The following is a 27951-nucleotide window of genomic DNA, read 5'->3' as shown; positions in this document are numbered from 1 at the left end:
TCATGGGGGGTTGGTGGCTGGAGGGTCTTTGGTTAGCTGTAGAATGAATGAGAGGGGGGTGTTAACTGTTAATTTTGCTTCCTTTATGGTTCTTTGGAGTGAAGGATTGTTTGTCGCTGTCCTCAGGTATTTCAGTGCTATTGTTTGGTGTCTCTGTCTTAAGCTTTGAATTCCTGTTATGGTGTGTATATAGTGATTGCTGATGTAGGATGGGAGTCTGTGTGCTAATTTGAGTGCTTTGTTTTGGATTGTTTGTAGGCCAAGGTGCAAGCACACCTGGCTCTTAAAGGGGATGGGAGATGACTACGCCCAAAACACACCCATGATTAATTAGGAGACGAAGGACAACCCCTTTGAACCATGCGCCTGGCGCAGCGAACATTTTTCCGCCATTAAAATAGCAAAAGTGGATTTGGATTTTAGATGGTTAAAATAGGGCCTTAAGGTGTCTTAATATACCTGTAAATGCTATTTTTATGATGTAAATAGTATTTAATACCTTTTTTTTGTTTTTCATTGATTAATTTTGTTTATAATAGATATTCTGATATTCTAGTTTTGCATCTTTTGCTGCGATACAGTTTACCTGATGGATGAATGAAGTTTATGATCTTATTCTGACCTGTAAGCTTTCAGCTGTTTACTGCATTCGAGTATTAAATATAGACACATTTTGTCTATATATTTTGACTTTGTTCTCGAAATATTACAGCACATTTACAGAAATATTTGTGACTTTTACTTGAGCAAATACACAGTTTTTCTTGTGACTTTTTGCCCAAAAGTTTATTTCTGTTATCTTAGATTCTTTCCCTACTTTTTCCCCCTTTGACCTTAAACCTCAGACGTAATGTCTTCTTATTGCACCAATTTACTGAAGTGTTATCAAGCTTGAGGTTTCTCCCCATTAAAGGGGAGTTTTTCCTTGCTGCTGTCGCCGACCTGCTCTAAAAGTGCCCTGAGATAACTTCTGTTGTGATTTGGAGCTATATAAATAAAACTGACTTGACTTGAAACATTCAAATCCAAAATTACATGTTTTTTAAGGCTTCTCAATGTCTCTGTTCTTCAGCCTGACTCACAGTATCTTTAAGATCTCCACAAGCCTTTAAAATAGAGACCTAAAAGTTTGAAGGAGCTGCAGCTGCTGTGCGTGACATGAGTTTATATCCAAGGACTGAACCGTGTTCCCAGCAGGAGAGACAAGTTTCTGTTCAAATTGTTTACTTATCTCCAAACTATTCAGCTTGTGTCATTTTCTGTTCCCTCCAGACTTTCTCGACTCCTCCGGGGTGAGCCATCATCTGTCGTTCCATCTCCATTCACAGACTCTCTTTCTGTTCTGGCTGTCACTCTCTGCTCTTCTGATGAGTTATCTCTCATTTATCCGGAGGTCTCTCTCCTCCCGCTCTTGTCCAAATTCATGCACTTCGACCCCGCTGTAACATTTGATGGAGTCAGTTTCTTTTATCTGAAAAAAGCTCCGCAGCCACAGCAGTGATGGTGACTCTTTTTTCTTGTCTGGGAGTTTTTGGTCGACTGTTACTGTTGCCAGAGACAAGAAAAGAAACGCAAGTTCAGCTTTAACTTAGTTTTTTTTTTAATGTTGGTTCTTATTGACATTTTGCCCCTCAATTAGAGTTTTTAATGGTTTATTTGTTCCCAATGTAATGCTGTTGTGTTTTTTAATTCTGCACTTTCATTAATTTGTTTAATTATCTTCATAATGGTGTCTGTGTTTTTATTTGATTGTATTTCACAGTCTTTGTGAAGCGTTCTAGTTGAATATTTGTTGTTTTGAAATGTGATCTAGAAGTAAATGAACTTGACCAGAGTTCTTGTTGAATCCTGCTTCTGATTTTTCAGATTGTTTGACAGAAAATAAGCCAAAATATGTTGAAAGCAGATCCAGACAGACATAAATGACAATGTGTTTTTTTGGTGTTAAATGGTAATAATGAATATAATCTATTTTATTTAGCATGAGTTGAATGTTTTCCACTTGTTTCTATTTTAAAGAAAACATATTCTGCACATTTCCAGCTCTATATTTATATTCTGGGGCTCTACTGGAATATCTTTGCATGATTTCCAGTTAAAAACTCCTTATTTATCTTCTACTGGTCCTTTATGCAGCCCCTCAGTTCAGCCTCTGTCTGAAACAGGCCGTTTTAGCTCCTGTCTCTTTAAGGCCCCGCCTCCTGATGAGCCCACTCTGTTCTGATTGGTCAGCTTCAGGAAGCTTCCTCCGGCTCCGGAGGCTACGTAAACAAACTATAGTAGCAGGATTTCACTTCTTTTTCTCCTTCTTTACTCCAAATGTCAACTTCTCAAATCCATGAAATGGCTGTTTAATATTAGACAATAAGGACATTTGTTATTTCTGACACTGGTTTTGAGTAATGGGTATACTCGAGTTGGACAATGTAGCTCAGTTTTCATCTTGTTGTGTATCATGGATGAAATAATAAAAAAGAGACACCGCCTGCTTTTCATTTCAGCGCCCATGTTAACAGATTAGAGCAGCCACACAGCTGCTGCTGCGTCATCTACAGATTTGGCGTCTTGTCTATCTTTTTTTCTGTGTGATGATGTGCGCGGTTCTCAGCAAAAGCAGACAGTGAGAATGATCTGTCGATAGTCATATTGACATCATACCAGCAACATTCACTGTAGTTTCAATGTCTATATCTGTAGAATATGTCACAGGTGTGAAAAAAATATAAAGTGTCACTACTGTGATCAGCCTGCGCGGTGCAGCCGGGGCAGGGAGCTGTGATATTAGATCAAACCGGGACTCCCGCCTGTTGTTTTATTTGTTTCCAGATGGAGATTTGGTGTTATTTCCTTATTTGTTGTCAGTTTCCCTCCTGACAGTTTGGAGGTTTGTTTGTTGGAGTGTGTTTGGCTCGTTTGGAGAACTTGGTGTTGTCGCAGAGGGCTTCTTAACCTCTCTCTGTTAAAACTAAATATAAATGAAATATCTGTTTGTGTGCTGCTCAGGTAGACGTAGTCTGTGTGTCCTCGGACATATTTCTTAAATATTGGGAAAAGTGTGTTTTTTTTTAACACTTAAAAGTCTAAAGTCATTTGAATGCTGGTGAATATAGCGGCCTATCTTGAGATGAAGGACGTGGTGCTACAATGTACATTTTGAACTCAATATTATTTGCATATGGTGGTGATGAAAGTGTAGAAATGCTTGGCATTCATTTTGATTTGGCATGTTGTGGCGACTGGAACAGGAGCCGAATGCGGGGGGGTTGCAGTGGTCATGTCCCACTGCCAGAGCCCCCACATTTTAAAAATCGTTGCTCCACCCCTGACCTTCTCTAAGGATACGATGCTGCTACAAGTAAATCACAAGAGCCACTTAACTCACTCTTACGGGTTTCAACATCTCAGGATGCGGTCCGGAGATATTTGAAGTCGACTTCTCATCAAATGTCACTTAAAACTGAAGAGGTTTCATCCTCCTGTTCTCTGCTCTTCAACATGCAGATTATACTTCCTCTTCCTCTTTTGATTCTAATTAATGTAGACAAAGTGGTCAGAGTGAGATTCAGATAATTCAACCAGTTTACTGAGTGAACAGTAGCAATGGATGAAAAAATAAATATATGTAGAAAAACAACAAACAGAAGCCAATTAAAATATCACTTCCTGCAACCTCTCGGTCGCACCAATCAGGCATAATCCTTTCTGACTCCGTCTCAGAGTCTCAATCAGCTTCTCTTCATTTATGAATTCATCAGGGAGATTTTTTCCCTTGACAACAGCTCTCATTAGAGGTGTAACAAGTCGATTTCAGTTCTGTCAGCAGAGGTTTCACATACTGTTCAAAATGTCACAGTGAACATTTTGACTTCAAGCACAAACAATTAGTATCATTAACAATGAGGTGCAACTAAAAACAATAATTGTGTAACTACTATTAGTGAGTTGTAGCTAATAACATTAGAAATAAGGTGTTTCTAATAGCATTAATATTGTAATAAGGTGTAACTAGTAACATTAATAATGAGGTATGACGAGTAATATTCACGAAGAGATGTAACTAATCATGTCAATAACATCTAGTAAAATATCCTTAATGCTATGTTATATTGTATTCCTCTGTAATGTTTTGTTGGGAGTTAATTGTTTGTGTAACTATGAACCAAGACTAAAATAATTTTTGAATTTAAATAATCAGATGTCTCTAACATTAATAACGAGGTGTGACTAATAACAGCAATAACGAGGTAAAACACTGATAGTCTGTAGTAGGGATGTGCAGAGAGTCCAGTATTTGTATTTGTATCTGTATTTGTTGAGGCAGCAAAATTATTTGTATTTGTACTTGAATAAAAGTGGAAAGAGGTTTAAAAATCCTGTTTTTGTTTTTATGACACTTTTAATTTTAGAAAATTAAAGTTTTAGAATGTTCATGAATAAACTACCTTATGAAGGAGGTCACCACACCGGGTCTTGAACTGGAGTCTCCCAGATCATAGACGACTGCGCTGATTACTGAGCTAAAACTTTACTCATCACCTCATTACAGACAGACCTCTACCTATTGATACACCCATAACACACAGACAGCACAGCCTGTAACATGTAGGGAGGAACTTCAAAGTTGATTATTGCTTTGCACTTTTCATTTATTGCCTATTTTTTTACAACCTAACTTTGTGGAAAGGAGAAGAGGAACAACAGGTTATGGAGAGTCTTTAAGAGCACTTTGCTTGTGTCAGTAGCTCAGCTTTATCTCTGGGGAACACCCCCAACAAATCATTTTTAAAATATTTGTATGAAACAAATATTCGTATAAAACCCACTATTTGTGCTTTGCCAAATAATGTATTTGTACTCAGGCACACCCCTAATCTACAATAGTAACTAGTTATAATTCATGTTGGCTGTATTCCATTTAGCTGTTAGTTGAAAGTCTGTTTATACTGACTGACGGGATAAACTGAACCCACACATAATTCCTTCATGTCATGTGGTACACTTGAGCTTTCCTGTTACAAAATGTATATTTAAAATCCACTGAGAAGAACAGATTCCTACAAACAGTATAACAACATCAATATAAATTGTATTAAGCAGATAAATAGATTCATTTACACAAGTAAACGGACACTTATTTCCAGGGCCTCAAATGTCATCAGCTCATTGTGTCTATATAATATTTTCATCCTTCATTCATATTTAGTTCTGCAGTGCAGAGACTCAAAAATATTTTATAAATTCAGCCAGTCAGAGCAAGTCAGGAAGCAGCATTTCAATAAACAGACATATTCTCTCTTGGTAGTCGATACAGTGGTTTTCAAACCTCAACCCGAGTTCTCGTACTCATAAATCCATATAGAGGCTTTAATATTACCACCGAGGAGCTGGAGGGTCATGTGACCACAGCTGAACTGTCAACTCTCATGAGGTAGAAACCTATTGATTTTAGACCCCATAACCACATCAAGCTGATCAGTGTTGACTGTGAAGGTGACATAACGGACAGATATATAGACGTTCTCTAACCTCTCTCAAGTAGCAGGAGATTCCTCGTAGAGCTTCACCCATGGCTGTAGGAGACGGCAGCTGGATGAGTGAGACAGAAGAAAACAGACGGAGACAGTGAGGAAGATTCTCTCCTGCTTTTTTTTTGTGCGCTGAGCTTTTTGTTCAAAGCACCAAACTGCTGCAGAAACTGTTGTTTCCACTCTGAGGCGTGAAGGTGTGTTTGAAACCCGACTGAGCTGCATAAACAGAATTCAGGGTTTCACTGATGTTGTTTTCAGATGTAAAATTCTTTTGTTTTAAATCTTAAACGCACAATATGTAATTTCAGCCGCTAGGGGTCTCATTCAAAACAATAACAAAAGACGGAGTGTGATGACGGTGTGAAGTAGCAAGGGATCATGGGAGTTGTTGTCTTCGTTGTTAAATAACCAGCTTCACCGGGATAGGATTACTCCAGTGTTCATCATTCGGGATGTTTTTACCGGGAATTCAGCAAATTACCCGCAGAGGTCTCCTCCTCTCCAGAACAAACGGACCCGGAGATTACAGGTAAAAGCACTGAATAAAGCTGTTTCACCTAAAAAAAAAAAAAAACAATATTTCTCCGACGATGTTTGGTGACCACCGGACTTCCTGGAGGGGCTGTTAGCCAGCTCGGCTAACGTTTGTCCAGTTTATTTCTCTGATAACTTAAGATCCAGACGTCCAATGATTGAAATCCTTCTTCCGGCTAAAAGATATAGTTAAAAACGACCTCAATTTATCATGAAAATGTGACTTAAAACTGAATAAAAGTAAATTTATAACAGTTTGTGTGGAACAACCACAACGCCGATGTCTTATCTTGTATGTGAGTAAGTTACTCTTTGGTAGACGCCATTGTAGCGGACAAACACAGCGCCGCCGTTTGCATCTGGTGCGTGTTTACTCTTTGGTAGAGGAGGTATGACGCCATCAACAGGCGACCAAATGAAACGGTCCGTTACTTTGATTAAATTACAGATTTCTCTGGTTTGAAAATTGTTGGAAACATTTGGGATAATGTAAGTACACAACTCAACAACATATATAACATAGGTCTAGTTGTTTTTAGATATTTTAATGTAGAATAATTATAAATTATACGTTTAAGTTGTTTTACCAACTAATAATAACCATAATTAATATCAATTATATGGTGTAACTAGTAACATTAATAACAAGGATTACTAATAATATTACCAATGACGTGTAACTATGGTTTTGTAACATTATTAATGAGATTAACTAATAACATTAATAATGAGTGTATAATGGTGTTCCTAATATTTTGTCCATTTAATTAACATACATGAGGAGGGCAAAATATTAGGAACACTTTTCAATATAATGCACCTCAGTACACCAGCAACACATATTACCACCTCAATAATAAACATAAAGTAGAATTATCACCTTTCTGACAATGTCAACAAAAAAACTAAAAAAACAAATGTAGAATTTGTGTCTGTTGTATTAGATTGTATTAGATTGCACAGGTGTTCCTAATGAAGTGGCTGGTGAGTGTAGTACCTTTCACAGTGTGGCGCTTTTGTCAGTTACATAATCATTACCTTTTTTTTTTTTTTTTTTTACCATTTTTAGGTAAATATTTGTTCAGTTTAACTAAACAGGTAATGCTATATCCATAGATATACAGTAGTGTGTGTGTGTGAGTGTGTGTGTGAGTGTGTTACCGGCAGCCGATGCTCCAGGCAGGTGTGGAAATGTTTCGTCTGGTCGGGTTTCACACGTTTCAGAGGCACTTTGGACTCGCCGATTAACTCATTATGAGTCAACTTGTCCTCGTCACACACACTCAGCCTGAGGAGAGGAAACAGTGAACAGGTAACAGGTGAGAGTTCAGGGAGGAAGACCTGCAGGATAGGGATTCAATATATATCTCTTTTGTAACTGAGAATTGACGAGTAAAGAATATTTCACTGAGACGTGTGTGTGGTTTTTCAGACATGATAAAGTAAAATTAATTGGACACGTGATTCCTGAAAAGATTATTGTGGCTCATCGGACAACGTGTGCTTTTTTTTTTCTTTCTGAATCTGTTTTGAACAGTAAAAAACAAAAATCAGAGCGATATTTTGTTCTAAAAATTCAATTTATTCCCAGTCAGTTCCCACTGAGAAGCCACATTTGCATTTCTTTGAATGTGGATATCTGACTTCAACACAAACAGCAGCAGGAGATAATGAGGACAATGCTCTGATTGCTCTTCTTCTGGACTTCTGCGGTCTCCACCTCAGGTTTTTCCTCATGGCTTGAAAACATCAGCAGTAACAGGAGATGAAGGAAATCCTCCTCTTCCTCCTGCTGCAGCTCTCACCACAGCATAGAAAAAAGGTCAAAGTGATCAAACTGTAGAAGCTGCCAGTTATAAAACTAAATGTCTGTTCATCTTGTAATCATGGATATGTACGGAGGGGTTTTTCTTTAGTTTCTTTAGTGAGGTCTGGTGAGAGAAGCAGAGGAAGATGCTTGTGTTTAACTGGGCAGTTGGAGTTTAAGAAAACAAGCTGTTAGGAAACTGTTCTTATTCTTGTATTTCTATCTTTGAGACGACCGTTTTGGGTCTTAGACAGCTTGAGGACATTTTTTGTGGGGGAAGTGGGAAGATTTTTGGAAGGTGAGAACATTCTGAAAAGTGTTTTTAGAAGGTGGCGGAGAGAGTGAACGTTTGTGGTAAGTGAGGAAATCTTTGTAAAGTGAGATCATTTTTTTGGACAACAAGTTATATTTGGAAAGTGAGGTCAGTTTTGGAAAGTGGTGACATTTTCAGAAGGGTAGAAATTTTGCAAAGTGAGGATACTTTTGAAAGTGAATGTTACAACCGTGGTCATATTCTGATGTTACAAATAAACTCTGTTCAGTGCCTCAGTATATAGTAGGGATGTGCAGAGGGCTCAGTATTTGTATTTGTATTTGAATAAAAGTGGAAAGAGGTTTAAAAATCCTGTTTCTGTTTTTATTACGCTTTTAAACGCACAATATGTAATTTCAGCCGCTATGGGTCTCTAAATCAAAACAATAACAGGTTTCTCCCGGGAGCCGAATTATCCGCAGAGGTCTCCTCCTCTCCAGAAACAAATGTACACGCAGATTAAAATTGTTAAAATACTTATTAAAGCTGATTCACGTTAAAAAAATAAAAAAAAATCAACATTTCTCCGACGATGTTCGGCGACCACCGGACTTCCTGGAGGGGCTGTTAGCCGAGCTGCTGCTAACGTTTGTCCAGTTTATTTCTCTGATAACTTAAGATCCAGACGTCCAATGACTAAAATCCTTCTTCCGGCTAAAAGATATAGTTAAAAACCACCTAAATTTATCATGAAAATGTGTCTTAAAACTGAATAAAAGTCCATTTATAACAGTTTGTGTGGAACAACCACAACGCCGATGTATTATCTTGTATGTGTGTAAGTTACTCTTTGGTAGACGCCATTGTAGCGGACAAACACAGCGCCGCCGTATGCATCTTGTGCGTGTTTACTCTTTGGTAGAGGAGGTATGACGCCATCGACAGGCGACCAAATGAAACGGTCCGTTACTTTGATTAAATTACAGATTTCTCTGGGTTTGAAAACTGTTGGAAACATTTGGGATAATGTAAGTACACAACTCAACAACATATATAACATAGGTCTAGTTGTTTTTACACATTTTAATGTGGAATAATTACATATTATACCTTTAATTTTAGAAAATTAAAGTGTTACAATAAGTGTTCATGAAGCGTGTGTCAGTAGTTCAGCTTTATCTCTGGGGAACACCCCCAACTCTGGGAGTGATGTCTAAATTAGGAAATGTGCGTCATGTAGCAGGTGGATGTGAATAGATTATGTCAGTGAGGACTGTCACACGTGTAAAAGGGTTAGGGTTATATGTGTCTGGTCCATTCCAGCTTCTATCCGGTGAGTTTGAGGCAGACTTTGCTTCACTCGTCCCCTGATGTCGACTTGAGTTTGTCGGCTTGATCAGCAAGAAAAAAATTAAACAACAGAGACGGGTGAACACACATCCTTCACACCACACCGCCAAATTCAAACACAAAAATCCTTTTTTTTTTTCTCTTTTTCAATAAACCAAATCAGACTGAAGGGGAAGCAGCTCCGTTCTGTTTGTAGAGCCAATAACAGCGATGTGCTTCAGCAGAAACAGACGTATTAAACCAGTGACAAAACAGTCAGGAGCTCCGGATTAAAGCAAATACAAACAGCATATTAAATGTGGAGGTAAAGGTAAAGGTTGAGAGATGAGAGTGAAATACACAGAAATAACAGAGGCGAGAGAGTCACCAAAAATATCTTGAATATATTTTGACTGAATGAATTTTACAGAAAAGATATTTATAAAGTATAAAGTACAGTGAAGAGGGAGTGTGTGTGTGTGTGTGTGTGTGTGTATGTGTGTGTGTGTGTGTATAGGCATCCACTGAGTCAGTGACCTCCATCCAGAGTGTATTTTTATTATTTATGAACCGAATCAGAAAGAGATTTGCAGCCGTTCAAAGAGCAGCAGCCTGCAGAGCTGCAATCCAGAACGTTCTATCCTGACGTTATGTATTCATCCAGACTGCCCCCGCAACCCTAAATCCAGCTGTAACGTAACCCTGAAACTACGTTTGAACCCTCAAACAGCCATTTGAAGAAACAACAACAACCAAGAGAAAATGTCCATAAATATCCTCACATTGAATGTTTTTCTCACCCTTGTTTTAAAGCTGAAGAAGAGTGAAAGAGTCAAATCTCAGAGGACTCTGGAACCTGGATGTTGGCATGAAAGTGTGAAGAAGTGATGAAGCTCATCACAGGGTAGCGCTGTTGCCTCCAAAATACATCTATATACTACTAATTAGTTAGCTTCCACTAATCTGTTTATGGAGGAAACATAACTGATAATAGGAAGGTGCTAAATGTTTGGTCATGTTGCTCAAACCTTCAGCAAATGTTCAACATGATATCGTTCCCGACAAACTCAAGACCAACAAATGAATATGTGATAAATCTGCAGCCTGGTCACCAGAATAAAACATTGGCAGTTTACATTTCTGCAAACCACAGAAACGTTGAATATCTACGTTTCAACACGTGTTCATAGCATATTAACATTTCTACAGAACGTATCATCTCAACATTTCTAAAGTGACGTAGTTCACATACAATCTATATGAGTTGATCTTTCCCATTAGGAGGAGGCCAGGCTGGTGGATGGTTAGTAAGTTTCTGGATTTTAAGTTGGAAATCAGCAGAGAAGACGGTTCAAAACCACCTCGAACCAATGTCTGCTTCTCGTTTCAACTGACAAAATCGGATGTTTTTAGTGAGACGTCAGGACATTTGCAGCTGTTTTTCCTGAGAGAAAACCAGGTGTTTTTAGTGAGACATCGGCCGTTTTTATTGTATTTTTTGACATAATTAAAGATGTTTTTTCCTCTCATCTGTAACCTTTTCTTTTCTGTTTATCTATTTATTTTATAGTGCAGGGCCCCGTTCTTTGTACAAGTTATCCAGATCAGAATGTTGATGATTTAACACGAGTCTGGATTTTTTGGTTCTTCGAGGTTGCCAATCACATGAATGCTGATCATGGTTTCAACTCTCTACTCTTCTTTTAGTCTGTTAGCAGCATATTAGCCTCAATTACCCTTTAGCTACACTGGGTACATAACGTAATGGTTCTTTCTGGTGGCTACACTGGACATACAGCGTCTCATAACTTCAGTCAAAACATGATGTTTGACTATGGTTTTGGGATTGTATCTTCAGCTTTTTGACTTTTTTTTTTTTTACATTTTTCAGAGGCATGTCTCAGAGAAAAAGTCACTTGTTCCATAACATAGATTTCCTGAACTATTCCTGTACATTCGGGGATTGTTGGCGACTCTTCGTTCAGCTATTTCCTGGTTATAACTTTTTTACTCACTGCTAGTTATATTTGTAATAAATACCTGTCATGCTTTTGTTGGCACATTCCCCAAGTAAATAACACTAAACTCAAAATCTCTGAGCTCATTATTGGAGCTTTAGTTAAAGTTCAGTCAGTATCTTTTGCTCAAGTCTGTAGTTTTATTTCTCAAACCATCTGTCATCCCGTCCCAAACACATGTTTACTCATCATTTCCTTGCTGTCATCGCCTGGGCTCTTGAGACGTTAGCTGGTCACTTCTAACCAATAGCACAGTGACACACCTTCATTGTCAGCCTATCGTCTCGCAGCTGTCTTTTTAAATATGTTTTCTCCCTCTCTGCCTTTAGTGCTTTCATGCTGCGTTATGCGCGCCCCACCACCTCCCCATCGTCATCCAGTCTTCACAGATTCATCAGTGCATCACTTCATCCGTCTCAGCAGAGGTCATCAGCCACCACCAGCAGCGTCTGGACTCCATGGGGGGGATTTATCTTGCGGCTGCTCAGGACTGATGTCCCTCAATTCAAAATCTCCCTGTAGAGTCTAAACGCCAAAAGACTTTTGACAAGACTTAATCATCAATATCATCTGTGTAATAAACAATTCTTTTTGCTTCATTCACTTGTCTCTTCTGATTGAAATCAACCAGTAAGAAGACATTTTAGAACAAACTAAAAACTATGTAAATGACCAGCAGACATATTACCACACATCCTCCAACGCCGACCATGTTCAGGTCTGTTTCTCTGTAACTTTTAGTCATGCAACAAATCTACACTGTAAACAACAAAAAGTGTTACCAAAAACATTTAAAGGAAAAAGGGGTTTATTTTTCTTAAATGGTTAACCAAACAATCAAATATTTTTGGGTGAAAGATCCCTTTAAAGAGTAACTCTGAGAGTCCAGAGTCTGGATTCATGAGGGAATGACTTGAGAAGGATTTGTCACTGATTAATATCCGTCATGTGTTTTCAGAAAAATGACACGCATACTTTCTTTTTTTTTTACATTTCCCTTAGAGGTTCGTTCACAATTACACGGTGGCTTTGCTCCACATTTAACTGAGATTAAACATTCGCTCCTGCGCTCGATAATTAAAGCCTTTCCGCTCTGTTATTTCACACTTCTTTTGATTATGGATGCAGCCCTCTAGTAACCCCCTACACTGTGTGCTTTCAATGGTAGAAAACATTGATTCATCATTAAAGGGCGGAAAATACATCGACATGCACTGAGCTCCTTTTAAAACCTTCAGTCTGTAGAAAACCAAAGCAGGTTTCACTGAAATCAGAGCACACGTCTACACATGACACCTCTGATTACGCTGCACCTCAATCCAACCTGATGGCTGTTTGTTGGGGATGTTTATGACGCAGAACAAAAGAGGAAAACAGTGAAAACATCATTTCACTTCATGAATCTTGCTCCTCCATTCTCTGTGAGAGCTCGGTGATTTTCTGCGCTGACAGTTAAATTAATAAAAGATGACAACTGAGCTTCGTATCTGAATGTCAAGATGTCCCTGCGCTTGATTAATGGCTGTAAGTGTAATCAGTCTGAAATGAGATCTGATGAAACCAGCCACACACACAGACAGACACACACACACACACACACACAGACACACACACCTGAGCGTCCTCCTGTGCATGTCTTCCTCTGTGATCCCGATGTAAGTGAGCGTTTCATTCCACACTGGATTCAGAGAGTTACGAATCGTCTTCGTTTTCAGCTTATTGGCCTGAAGGACAAAGAGACAGAAAGACAGAAAGATAAATATTGATTTTAGTTTGACATTTCACACTCTGCAGCTCCGCCGTTTCTCTCTCCCTCTTTATGTTTTGCAGAAAACAATTCAACCACATCCAAATTCAATTTATGATTAAATTTAATTTAACTTGTAGGTTGAATTTCTGACTTAAAGGGGACATAATCTGCATATTTCCAGGTTTATATACTGGAATATCTTTGAGTGATTTCCAGTTTCCTTATTTATCTTCTACTGGTCCTTTATGCAGCCCCTCAGTTCAGCCTCTGTCTGAAACAGGCCGTTTTAGCTCCTGTCTCTTTAAGCCCCGCCTCCTGATGAGCCCAATCTGTTCTGATTGGTCAGCTTCAGGAAACTGTGTCACAGCCAACCTCTGGTCACTCAGAAGGCGACGTAAACAAATCATAAAACAAGCTATAGTTGTAATATTTCACTACTTTTTCTCCTTCTTTACTCAAAATGTCAACTTCTCAAATATATCTGCACATATTTGAGCCGCAATCTAATCCGTAATATGCAAGTGGACGATGCACACAACACATGGAAAAACCTTAGCAACAACCTTAGCATCCAAGGCTACTGAATGGAAGACCGTTTAAGAGCAAGTGTGACGAGCTGACATCAGCTTGTCAGCAAGGTTGAAGCCCTGACTTTTGACTTGCAGGCAGCATTTTTACATACGTTCACCTTAAGTTTTGCAGCTGTGTTGCATGTTTAACGCATGTTTAATGTCTGACATCAGAACACGATATAAATAACAGAAAACCAGAAAACACATAAGAGGTCCCCTTTAATTTGTGCTTAGTTAATAAATGATTGTTATATTTTATCAATGTCTTATTGCTAATTGTTGGTCTGCCTGACTGCACCTCTCTAAATATGAGTTATAATCAGTAGTTGTTTAGTTGTGCATTGCTGCATAATGGCATGGCATCATGTTGTGATATTTTGTTGCTATTAGGTGCATTTCCATCCACCTGTTATGTTTATTTGTGCATTTGCGCAACATGTTTAATGGAAACAGACTTATTGAATAAATGATGATGTACATGAAGCATGTGACTCAAAGGGGACATATTCTGCACATTTCTGTGTCTATATTGTTATCATATTGTGATTATAAACCTAGGGTTTAGGTGTTTGTAGTGCTAAATAAATACATTTTGCTGCAACAACAGAAAAATTAATCAGTAACTATTTTGATTAATCAAATAACCCTTTTAGTAATTTAGTAAAAAGTCTGACCGTCACTTACTGAGTGAAGAAGTTACGCTATTGGTTGGCTGGACCAGTGTTGGAGTTTCCCCATTGGCCATTGCTCTTTCACAATAAATTGGTGCGTTTCTATTACCTCCTAAGGGGTTGTTTACAGTGGAGCCCCGAGCTCAGATCACTCTCAGCGGGACTGAGAGTGAGCGCAGTCCACATTTACCGACCAAAGTGCTTCACATTGAGGCTCCAACACTGACAGCAGCACCAACCCACAGATACAAAGAGACGTGACGGATCCAGCCTGCACGGCTACTAGCAGCAAGTTAGCCGTGCCGAACTGTGTGTAGCCCATAGACTGTATGAAGATAAGGTGTAGCCGCAGTGTTTCCGGTTTTCAGCACCGTGCTTGGCAGGTGACAGGTGCGTTTATGGTGTTTGTGTGCTCTGAAAGATGTCACCATGCGGATATAAAGTCACAGCTGACAGACTGTTAGCCTAGCATGCTAGTCCTATGTAAACATATGGATGAGACCATATGTTTACAGACATCCACAGATAGAAACAGATCAAAGAGCAGGAGGAGTTAACAGATAATTAGAATAGTTATAATCAATTCTCTTTCAAATCAAACATACCAAGATATGAGTGGAAAGTATTATTCTTGCAGCTGCATTTTTAACCTTTTTGACTCAAACATAGCTTAACCATGTCATGTGATGCCAATTCAGTTCACTTTAACAACAAATATTACTGCGACCACTACAGAAAATTGCAGATGAACATTTAATATCCAGGAATTCACATTATAGACACAACCACAGACTATCCCTGTAACACACTGGCCACAATTTCACACATTGACCATAAACAGTCCCGCCTTATACAAGGTTTTGACCTAGTCTTGTTCAAAGAAAAAATGCCCAAAAGTTGCTGGCTTTAGTTTCTCAAATGTTGAAATGGAAGCTTTTCTGTGTCACACATGATAGTAAGCTAAGTATCTTTGGGTTTTGGACTGTTGATCTGACAAAACAAGACATTTGAAGATGTGTCCATGAAACTCTAGGACATTATTACAGGCATTTTTCACTATTTTCTGACATTTCATTGATTAATCAAGAAAATAACTTGCAGATTAATCAATAAAGCGTCCTCTGGTTTAATTAAATCCTTGCGGGTGAAAGTGTGTTTCAGTGTGAACTGGTCATATCTCACCTTACAGGCTCCAGGCAGCAGGTGCAGTTTGACATATGGGTCGGCTAAACCGTTGAAGTCCATGGGCTTCAGACCCTGCAGAGAAAGAAAAGCAATAGTTCACTCACACAGCAGACGGGTCACACTGTAAGAACAACAGCACAGGTGTAAATAATGACTTTCACTTAAGGTCCTGGTTTTATATTTGCTGGTTCACTGTCACAACTTAATGACATGTCTGCTGTGAAAATGATTCAGTTATTGGGTCAGGTCTAGATAAATAATATTACTATTTGCTTTTATGTTTTGAGAGGACACATAATTGCTACCTGGATTGTATTCACTGGCAGTATGTTGTTAAGCTAAGGCTGCACGATAGGACCCAAAAAATAAAGTTGACAATGCAATGGGACGATTCACAAATCTTAGTCGACTTTTTTCCTGCAAAATTCAGAAAAACTTAAAGTCCCCCTCCACTCAGAAACATGCTTTTCTTTTTATTACTTCAGCTGAATGTTTGAGCTTCTCTGTGCAGAGTTTGTTTTCACATTCATCTGCTGAACGAGGAAAGTTTCTCTGAGCTCACTGAAAATATCACTTTAAGGGGCGGGACTATGCGCACAATTTGTGACATCACAACTAGTTTGAAGCCAATCGTGGTCCAGTATGCAACTTACACAAGTGTGATGTGGAAACTTGAAGCCTCCAGTGCACAAACACTGAGAGTGGTTGTTTCTTGTGTCCAGTAGGAAAACTTTTGAAATGTAAAGTACTTTTTTGTAAATTACTAGACTAATATATTCATATATTCTGGAATTTAAAGTAGTATTGAGTATTAAACATATTTTGTAGGCAAGAGAGTTGAGCAAGAATAATAAAATAACTCCAAGACTTCATGTTGAGGAAAAAAAAAAAAGTTTATCCCACTACAAACTGTCAGATACTTCATATATGTAGAGTAAAGACGGACAGATAACACAAAGAACAGCTGAGGCTGATGGGAATGTCATTAGTTTTACAGGTATTTGGTCATAAATCAAAGTATTGGACAAAATGAAACTTTGACCAGATTATAGAGCAAGAATTCATCCTGAGGGGAACATGAATGTGAGAGTCAAAGCCAAAGATGTCAACCTCATGGTGGCGCTAGAGTCAAAGTCAGATAATCACCCTAAATAATGAATGTTGGAACCAAATTTTCATAACAATCCGTCTAATAGTTGTTGAGATATTTCAGTCAGACCAAAGTTGCTAAAAATCAATGTACAAAAAAAAAAAAGCAAAGTTTTACATCTTCCTCTGAAGGTCAGTTTTGAAAGGAAAATCTCTCTTTGGCTGAATTCTTCACAACTCAAAGACGTAATTATGTAACCAGTGACGACGGTTCGCACGTAGACACTAAATCAGCTAAAACAACCTTTTTTTTAACTTGTGTAATAGAAAATACAGGCTGTGTTAAAGTATCACTGTGGCTGGTGCTCAAAACCTTTTTGGGTCAAATCCTAAAAAATGTATACAGTCATGGTCAGCATTTATATACAGTGGTGTGAAAAAGTGATTGCCCCTTAAACCTAATAACTGGTTGGGCCTCCCTTAGCAGCAACAACTGCAATTAAGCGTTTGCTATAACTTGCAATGAGTCTTTTACAACACCGGGGAGGAATTCAGGCCCACTCATCTTTGCAGAATTGTTGTAATTCAGCCACATTGGAGGGTTTTCGAGATTGAACCGCCTTTTAAAGGTCATGCCACAGCATCTCAACAGGATTCAGGTCAGGACTTTGACTAGGCTGCTCCAAAGTCTTCATTTTGTTTTTCCATCAGCCATTCAGAGGTAGACTTGCTGGTGTGTTTTGGATCATTGTCCTGCTGCAGAATCCAAGTTCGCTTCAGCTTGAGGTCACGAACAGATGGCCGGACATTCTCCTTCAGGATTTTTTGGTAGACAGCAGAATTCATGGCTCCATTTATCATAACAAGTCTTCCAGGTCCTGAAGCAGCAAAACAGCCCCAGACCATCACACTACCACCACCATATTTTACTGTTGGTATGATATTCTTTTTCTGAAATGCGGTGTTACTTACGCCAGATGTAATGGGACACACACCTTCCAAAAAGTTCAACTTTTGTCTCGTCAGCCCACAGAGTATTTTCCCAAAAGTCTTGGGGATCATCAAGATGTTTTCTGGCAAAAATGAGACGAGCCTTAATGTTCTTTTTGCTCAGCAGTGGTTTTCGTCTTGGAACTCTGCCATGCAGGACATTTTTGCCCAGTCGATTTCTTATGATAGAGTCATGAACACTGACCTTAACTGAGGCAAGTAGTTCTTTGGATGTTGTTGTGGGGTCTTTTGTAACCTCTTGGGGTAATTTCGGTCGGCCAGCCACTCCTGGGAAGGTTCACCACTGTTCCATGTTTTCACCATTTGTGGATACTGGCTCTCACTGTGGTTCACTGGAGTCCCAAAGCTTTAGAAATGGCTTTATAACCTTTTCCAGACTGACAGATCTCAATTACTTTCTTTCTCATTTGTTCCTGAATTTCTTTGGGATCAGGGCATGATGTTTAGCTTTTGAGGATCTTTTGGTCCACTTTGTCAGGCAGGTCCTATTTAAGTGGTTTCTTGATTGAGAACAGGTGTGGCAGTAATCAGGCCTGGGTGTGGCTAGAGAAATTTAACTCAGGTGTGATAAACCACAGTTAAGTTATGTTTTAACAGGGGGGGCAAACACTTTTTTAAAATTTTTCTCCTTTAATAATAAAAACCTCCATTTAAAAACTGCATTTTGTGTTTACTTGTGTTATCTTTGACTAATATTTAAATTTGTTTGAAATTTGTTTTTGATCTGAAACATTTAAGTGTGACAAACATGCAAAAAAATAAGAAATCAGGAAGGGGGCAAACACTTTTTCACACCACTGTATCATCAACTTTTCTATGTGTTATATATGTTTTCTGATTAATCGCCTATTTCTGTAATCAAACTTCTATGAGCTCACTCCATTTATGATCTTATGATTCCTGAGTTTTTCCTGTCTCACAGGTCTTCTTCACTGATATAAACACTGTAGTACAAAGACTAAAACAGACCGCAGGGTTGATGATTTTTCATTGAAATCGATGGGATCAAATGAAACAATCTGAATCTTTTTGACCTCATGAGCAGTTTGCAGATTATCATGAAAAATTGCTCCTAAATTTCTCGTAACAGCTTTGACATTTGCAGTGACGGCAGAGAGGCGATTTTTTTCTGCCCCCTCGGGGGTTTATAATGAGGCTGAGCGAACAGAAAAACTGTGCTGTGACCTTCTAGACGTGGCTGGTCTAAAAATGTAATCCCACATGTGACGGAGGACAGATACACATTTATAATATAATGTGTATTTAAATTGCATTCTGCCTGCACGTATGTATGCTGGCCGCAGCTCACTATTAATAATGTGTCCAAGTTTTATTTTGCCTTCAAGTGTTTGTCGCATTTATTAACTCGCTAGAAGAGTCTGTATGATCAACAAACTGTTTCACAAATGAGATTTTTTTTGTCATAGACGAATATGAGCTGTAAGTGGACGTAAAAAAAAGCTTCCATTACTTGTTGACCTGCATATAATGTTAATATAATCAGCACTGAATCTCAGAATTCCTGTGAGTAATGAACATAACAGTCTCACTTTTACACCTCTTGTTCCAGTAGTTTGAGATGTTTGGTCATATGTGACTCAGACTCAGACAACTTTATTTATCCTGAAAGAACAATTCAGTTTGGCAGTGTACCCAGACCATGCATAAGAAACAAAAAACAAACAAACAAATAACAGACAGATCTATGCCAGAGACAGTCAGTACACAGGTACTCACAGACATGTAAATAAAGAACAATAAATAGATCCATAGTAAATAAGTTAAATCCTAGTCCCAGCAATAACAAGCCCCAGAATGATTAGTTAAGACTATAAAACTCCATGAGTATGGAAATATTATTCATTCCACATACTGCTAGCAAGATTTAACAGCCTGATGGCAGAAAGAATGAAAGATTTTGAGAGACGATGTTTCTTCACAAGTGGCGCTGTAAAAACGACGGCCTGAGGGCATTAAAATGAAGTCGGGCGGGATGTGGTCGGGTTGGGAAACTATTCCCCCGTGCTTTTTTGACCACCTGCCTCTCCCACAGAGAACGCAAGTCTCTTTGCCGGATACCAGTTATCTTAGAACAGACCTTCACAATATTATAGAGGCAGTTCTTGTCCTTGACAGAGACCCCCAAACCAACAAATAAAAGAAAACATTAAGATACTTTCAATAAAAGACTAATGGGTGGATCCTTTGTTGGCCACGCTTCACAATACTCTCAGTGTTATACTTATATGTGTCAACAATCTCAACATTGTCACCATGGATAGTACTTAATTTTGGTTTTCCACAATTCCCACTAAAATCAACAAGAAGTTCTTTTGTTTTCGACACGTTAAGGTCTAGGAAGTTTTCAGGTCAGGGAGGGCACAACCATGGTCAGACTCTGAGCCTTGAGACAGAAGTATCATCGGAAAATTTCACCAGATATGTGGAGACAGACTGTCGCCTTAAACCTACTTTCTAATCTTTCTGCCACATGTTCATCTTTAAAATCTGCAGTAATATGCCTTTCATCCACTTCATATGTTCAGTAACAGCAGCAGATACAATGCCGTTTGTATATTAACGAATCTAATCTGTCCTTCATCCTCACAGAGAAAGTTCCTTCACAGCAGATGGCGCTGAGTTAATCCACTTGTTCAGGTTTTGAAACAGCGTCTCTGTCTGCAGCCAGGAGGGAAATCATCGACATTCAAGTAGTCGAACAAAGAAAACACTGGAGGAAAAGCTGAGAGGCAGCAGGTGCTCACATTATCTCCCATCTCAGAGATAATGAAGCAATTTAAAGCTCAGTTCTGTTCCTATCAGTGTGCTTTTCTCTCATGTTGTTTCTCTTTGTGACATTCACACTCTGTATGTCTGCTGTTATTAAAACTTATAAACTCCAAAAAACACAAATCCAGCTGCAGAGAGAGACAGAAAACATCTCATTAAATTTCTGTCATGATGCTCTCAGTATGACTTATGTCATGATGTGGAATAAAATGACACAGTGTCCCTTATTAATAACTATGATAATTCTCTCACAATAATACACAATCATGTGATGCATATGTCTGATGTTTTTTTTTAACTAGGTGTAAGAATTCATGAGAAAAAATGCATCAAAATCCAGTTTTTAAGCAAGTTTCACACTTCTAACCAATCAGAGGAGGCTAAAGTCAGGGGTGGGAGCTCACAGCGGTCAATCAATATGTGAGCGGCACTTCTGATCTACGACAACCAATCAGCAGCTTCAACGTCTTGAGTCTGACGGCCGCTAGCTGCTCCAACTGGCTCCCATTCACAAAGCCTCAACTTCTCTCTAGAAACACTGAGTCAGTCATTGTTTTAAACGAGTCATTATGGCCTCAATCTCTTAATTCAGGTCCTCTAATAAGTGCTCTGGTGGTCATTTTAGAAATTATTGCTCCGTTAATAAGATTTGAAGACTTATAGCAGCTTTGATGTTTGCTGTGTGGGCGTTGATTGACAGCTGTGATTGACAGTTAGCTCTGAGACTCACTGAGACTCGGACTATTGTCGCAATATTTCACTAAGTTTAATGTGACCTGATTATGATACCTGCCCTGTTAGCACAATTTAGCTAAAGTAGCTAATGTGTGCAGCGCTCTGTGTTCCCAGTATAAAGTCATTTTCTTGTGAATATTAGCAGATTTAGAGAGATGAGAACTCCAGCAACGCTTGTAGTATGAAGAACAACTTTATTAGTTGACTGACGCGTTTCGGCTTGTGGCCTTCATCAGGGTCAGGGTGATGTATTATTTTTTATTATTTTTTTATCAATTTATATTGTTGTATTATGTATCTTTCTGCTCTCTCTATACACAGCACTTTATAAAGCTTTTTATCTTTACTATTACTACTATTATTATTGTTATTATCCTAATCAAAGTGTTTCTAATGTATGCCATATCTAACACATTTTTGGATTAATTAAAACCCAAGTACCACTAGTTGCACCTTTCTAGTTAATGGACCAAATATGGCATCACCCATGTCCCTTCTTGGACAATAATTGGCCTGAAGTCACATGACCATATATCCAACCCATCTTTGTAGATGCCCCATTGGCAGATATGTGTCTTTTTTCATACCGAACTTACTTTATTTAAATGTTGTTTGTAATGTGTTTTATGATGACCCTGATGAAGGCCACAAGCAGAAACGCGTCGGTCAACTAATAAAGTTGTTCTTCATACTACAAGTGTTGCTGGAGTTCTCATCTCTCTCTAGACTTCTTTCCCTTCTCCGTGCACCGTGCCAGAGACCCTTACTTTGCATCTACAATATTAGCAGATTTAACTGCAAAAAACAAACAATTCATTAATTAACCTGATGCCAGATTATACTAAATTACCAGTAAACATGATTTTTCCCTGAAAAGTATTCCAACTGCACATCGCTGCCCTCAGAAACACACAGTTTGCACAAACTATCTTTTTTTCACTGTCTGCAGGACTTAAAGCTGCAGTCAGCTCGCTGCGTTGATTCGTACAAGTTAAGTTCATCTCTGCTCATCTCGTCACTTTTTGTCCATCTCGGTGTAATCTTCACCTCCAGTCGAAACATTTCTGCCTTCTTGGCTTCTTCAGTTCCTTCATTTGACGTCCAGAGCCAGCCCACCACTTATTCCCAGAAAAACTAAAAGTCTTCAAAGTTTCATACACAGTTCTGAAATTCTAGGTTCCTCATTTAGACTTTTTCCTCTGCAGGACTGTGCTGAATATCCGCTGTGAAAGGTTCTGCTGTTCTCTGCTTTCTTTTGGAATTAGTTCCTGGAACTAAATTAAGGCTCCGCTCATGATGTGATACGAACACCAAATCTAGATTAAACCCAGCAGGAATTACTTACTAGCTTCTGATTTCAATCATCAATCATCACAATGATGACAAATGTTCTATTTCCAACCCTGATTCATCTGTACCAGCACACTCAGCGCCGAGCCCAGCCTGCTAACCTGGAGGGCCACTGTGTTGTCTTTCATCAGGTTCCTCACCTGAGACCCACCTGGCTCGGTTAAAGTGGCCTCAGGATCTCCACCATGATGAGCAACAGTACGAGGAGAAAGATGTACAGTCGTTTGTACTGTAACTCAGGGCGAGCTGTCACACAGGAGCCCTATCTAACTGAGCCACAACTGAGGAACTATAAAGAGACAACAGGCAGCGCCGTCATAAATCTGCCGGTCACCAGACACCTAATCTATCCGTTACAGAGCTGAGTGTGTGTGCAGGTATCTGCCGTCATCCAGGAGGTCTCCTCCGAAACTCATCTCAACACCTGCTGTCCTGCAGCTCTTATCTCACCTCCCAGCGTTTAACATCTGCTCCGGGACTCAGAGTGAGCGGGTCAGCGGGATGGACGACCCGACTGACTCAGCAGTTCAGAGAACACACCTGCTGACAGCGATATTTGGCTGCCATCATGTGATTTAAATTTATTTATATTATGCTTCGTGCACTGATGTGGGAACCTCAGGGATAAATGTGAAATTTACTGACCAAATCACAGGATAATCTGTGCAGTGGACTGAAATGTCATGAGTCAGAATAGCACAAAAATGAATTTGGACTAAAATGATAGATTTTTTTAATATTTTCCACTGCAAACTAAATAAAATTCCACTGATTCATTTATGTTCTTAGGTGGAAATATGCAGGTGATTCTAGTCCTGCGTAAACAGGGTTTAACTTTGTATAACACAATTTATTTCTCTATATTCCTATTTTACATGCAGAGCTGTAACTGTGGCAGCTCTAGTCCACATACTTTTGGCCATGCGGTGTAATGTAGCTGTCAGACTGCAGGAAGTAACCTGTTGTCATCCTTTGGAGTCGTCTCTAAACAAACTAACATGTCACCCAGTGCAGCGGTGTGACTCACTGACGTGTTTTTAATAGTTTCTGGACAACAATGGAGGAATAAGATATATCAAGCTTTGGATATGCACACAATATTTGTTAGTAGATCAGTTCATTGTTGGTTCCAAACATGAGATTTGTTGACATGAAGAGAAATATATATAATCACCAGCCTTATCATTTAAGTTATCTTTGTTGGATTATCAGTTTATTGAAATAGGAATTGTGATTTCTACATTAATATGTTATCTTTTATATTTTGACATTTACAGTCTTTTTAGCATCAAATTCCCTCTTTGTGTTTCCTCGGACAGTGTTTCCCTGTTGAGCTGCACGTGGAAGTATAGTAACAAAAAGAGGGACTTTGGCACTAAAAAGACTGTAACGTTGAAAGATATCTACTTGATTTGACTCATTTGGACGCTGAAGCTTCATATTAGCTTCAGATAAACTTTGAAATACGTTTTTGCTCAGAAGGAGGACTGTGGATTTTGTCCTCCATCAGTTCCATTGTAAGGTCATTATGAAGGGATCTTCTAATGGTCAGTATGAACAGGAGGAATGATTAAAGCAAGAAAAACAGCTTTAATGTTCATTTGGGCTCCTGACTGTTGGTTTAACTTGAAAAATCAAGCTCTCAGCGCCTGCAGGCATTCTTACCTTTGCCCTGAGCACAGTGCAGTGCAGCTCACTGGAGCTCCGCTCATATCTCAACTCAAACTCCAGCGTTCCCAGAGCAGCTGAGGAAATAACACATGAAGACAGAGAGGAGAGAGACAATTATCATAACTCATAAAAAACCATGATTTATAACCGTCGCGTCAGTGGACAGAAAAAACGACATTGTTCAAAACGTGTCAGAATAAATTGAAAGCATGCGAGAGAACAGAGAGATATCTGCAGCACACCATGCATTCAGAGGACGGAAATCTCATTTAGTGGAGCAGCACCTGTCACATGAATCTGAACAGAACTCATCACATGTCAACACGCAAAATCCTCTTAAAAGCACATTTCTCAGGGCTGGTTACAAGCATGCAAACATACCGCTTGAAAAGGTAGAAAGATGTTCATACAAGGAACACACACCAAACACAAGCTGCTTTTCCTCCAGTGTAGTTATATAAGATTATACAGTATGATTCACAGGGATTAACATACATTATATCAGGTATAAATACCAACAAACTGTTTATACAGTACATGTGGTATCATTCATGGTTTACTTCAAACAAAGGCAGACGTCACTGCACGATAGTGCTGCCCCACAGTGATGAAATCTGAAGAGGAATCATCTCTGCACAAAGGAGAACCTCAGATAAAACATATTCTTTGTCACTGAAAGGTCTTTTATGTTTGATCAAAGCCTGGAGTTTTAGTTACGTGAGACAGACCGTCAAACTCTGATGCTGCGCTCCTCCTTCAGGCTTTCCCTGCTCTGATGAATCTGAAGCCTCGTTATTAAAAAAACAAAAGGAAATCATCAAACAGTGACTGCAAAACAAATACACACATGTTGATGAGGAAATAAAAATGGCAAAAAACCCTAATTGGTCTTTGCTTTAGTCAGAGGGGAGTGACATTCAGCCTGCGTCATTTACCACAATTCATTTTCATGTTGTCACTACAGAGCAGGCAGAGAGCACAAAGGAGTGATTTCTTCCCTGTTAGGAGACCATGTCTTTTCCACTCCCCTTCACATCTCATTCTTCTTCTGGAGAGTGATGCCTTATAACCCGAGAGCCAATTCAAACACATTCAAGGCGTCTCTGCAGCATTCATCATGTTTCAGCTGCAGTCTGCTGCCTCATCAAACACTTTAAATGTGTGTAATCCACTCGAGCTGTGGAGGGATTCTCACTAAAACACTCAGATGTGTTTCAGGAGGTCTGTGCACTGCATTATAAATGTTATTTTAACATAAAGTCATGAATCATTTATCAGATGTTTTTCTGGGCTGAACTCTAGAGGTAGACAGGTGGGGGAATGACCGTTTGTGTTGTGGCTGCTGAGAGAAATTAGACTCTTGTGTTGGTGGTTATTGATCACAGCGGAGTCACTGCAGCATCTCTGCATCCTCACTTTGGTTCAAAACATACTCAGACTAAAAGTAGCTCCTACCTTCTCTGGCTGAGTTCAGCCCTGTCTCCATGAATTATATTCTAACAAATCGCAACAGCAAATACATTTTGCAGGAAATGTAATGCTTCCAAATTATGTTTCTGTCATCATAATGAAAAAATATATTAATTAAGGTGTCTGGTAAGTGGCAAAAATGTTGAAACTGAACGTTTGTGTTGAATGTTCAGTGATGTTCCTTTTGTTTTCTGTGAAAATATCCAAACATGTAATAGTATATCTACTGGCAGCGTCCACAACATCATTAAAGACTCTGCTTTAATTAATAATGACAATTATGATAATAATGTCGGATATGTTTTTTGCACAAAAATAGTTAAATCACAAGTTAAAATCTTCTCCTTCACTGTAAAGTGGCTCCAAACTAGTGTTTTCCTGACCTTAAAGAGGACACATTCTGCCAATCTCCAGCTCTACATTTATATTCTGGGAATATCTGGAATATCTTTACATGATTTCCAGTTAAAAACTCCTTATTTATCTTCTACTGGTCCTTTATGTAGCCCCTCAGTTCAGCCTCTGTCTGAAACAGGCCGTTTTAGCTCCTGTCTCTTTAAGGCCCCGCCTCCTGATAAGCCCACTCTGTTCTGATTGGTCAGCTTCAGGAAGCCTCCTCTGGCTCCGGAGGCTACGTAAACAAATTAGAATTATGAATTATGAAATATGAGAGTGGATAACACATGGAAACACCTTAGCAACCACCTTAGCAACCACCTTAGCATCCACCTTAGGATGCTGTTGCATGTAAACACCTGATCCAGGTTATTGAACACGGTTTGTTGGTAGAGAAAGGAGAAAGGCAACAGATGATCAGAAACCTGGATACTGAATCATGTATACAGGAAGATGAATAACTAGATTTCTCTTGTTCCATGTTAGCATCATATCCAGAATATAAGACTCAAAACCAGGATACTAGTGTGCATGTAAACACACTCGGTGATGTATAACAGTTTTGGAAAGCACAGACCAGTGATGTCATCCTGCTGATTACTGCTGAAAGGGGCGTCAGATCAGAAAACACTTGTATGTGTTCCTGACTTCATGGACCAACCACATATTATGTTGTTTAATTTGGAGGACTGGTTGCTAGCTAGAAAAAAACTACAGCTAACATGTAGCCAACACTCAAGCCACCATCAAACCTCTTCAAATAAGGTGAAACTTCACTTTGCGTTCCATCTTGAAGTCACGCTTAGTGTTCAACACACAGCCTGTATATAAAGATGGACTTATGAACTCTTATTAACAGCATAATTTCTAAAATGACCACCAGCACACTTATTAGAGGGCCTGAATTTAGAGATTGAGACCATAATGACTCGTTAAAAGCAATGATTGACTCAGTATTTCCTTTGGAGAAGTTGAAGCTTTTTGATTGGGAGTCAGTTGGAGCATCTAGCAGCTGTCAGTGGCACTTTAAGATACTTCAGCCTCAAGGTATGGTAGCTGCTGATTGGTTCAACACTGTTAGGACAGTTTTATATTGATCAACAACTATTGATCACAACTGCAACTTAGTTACTAGACTTGAAATAGCGTGCTGAGACATGCAAACAGGCGAGTCCTGCAGCTACAGTCTATCTTTGATGTTTCTGCAGATGTGTACAGATACACAGTAACACACACACAGACACATGCCAACAGCGAGGCTCACTGCAGTCGTCACTGTCCGAGCTGTTGATCTCCACCGACGTGTCCACGCTGCTGGTCAGCGACAGCGACCCGCCCCCGCCCGCCCGGCCGTGGGGCAGCAGAGGCGACAGCAGGCGAGTCCCGCCCACGCCGGATGCCACGGAGCCGGGGCTGAGGGACAACGGGGAGACGGCGGGGGTGGGGGAGACGGGGATGGGGGAGGTGGGGGACAGGCGGGGGAAGTAGGCAGAGATCTGTCGGATGGGTCTGATGGGGCCGGGGCAGACGTCAATGGCCATGTGTTCCTGGATGGAGATGCTGAGCTTCTTTCCTCTCCGCACCGTCATAGAGTCTGAAACAGCACAAAGACACTTAGTTTAGTTCGTCTTAAACTAAATTCTGTATTTTTCTCTATGTTTATGTTTTTCTCCTTGTCAACAATTCAATGAATTTCATCTGAGAGCCAAACCAACAAGTCCCAAGACAAGATCCAAAGGTCCTAAGAGCCACAAGTCAAGACCATCAAGTCCAAAGTCCTAAATGTTCTGGT

General features: G+C 39.3%; 1 protein-coding gene across 1 annotated transcript in view; it reads right to left on the bottom strand.

Moving 5' to 3' along the window:
* The window catches only part of doc2a (double C2-like domains, alpha), a 56182-nt gene extending 28434 nt beyond the window's left edge, over positions 1 to 27748 (bottom strand). Inside the window, exons 1-6 of the mRNA XM_042393331.1 lie at positions 27424 to 27748; positions 24288 to 24367; positions 15645 to 15719; positions 13084 to 13193; positions 7224 to 7350; positions 5527 to 5586 (exon numbers count right to left, since the gene is read on the bottom strand). Coding sequence (XP_042249265.1) covers positions 5527 to 5586; positions 7224 to 7350; positions 13084 to 13193; positions 15645 to 15719; positions 24288 to 24367; positions 27424 to 27748 — 777 coding nt within the window. The remainder of the gene's footprint in view (positions 1 to 5526; positions 5587 to 7223; positions 7351 to 13083; positions 13194 to 15644; positions 15720 to 24287; positions 24368 to 27423) is intronic.
* Between the last annotated feature and the right edge of the window lie 203 nt (positions 27749 to 27951).

Source organism: Thunnus maccoyii, chromosome 18 (assembly GCF_910596095.1).
Source record: "Thunnus maccoyii chromosome 18, fThuMac1.1, whole genome shotgun sequence".
NCBI lineage: Eukaryota > Metazoa > Chordata > Actinopteri > Scombriformes > Scombridae > Thunnus > Thunnus maccoyii.
Note: the sequence above shows the minus strand (reverse complement) of the source record. Positions and strands in the feature narration are given on the sequence as shown.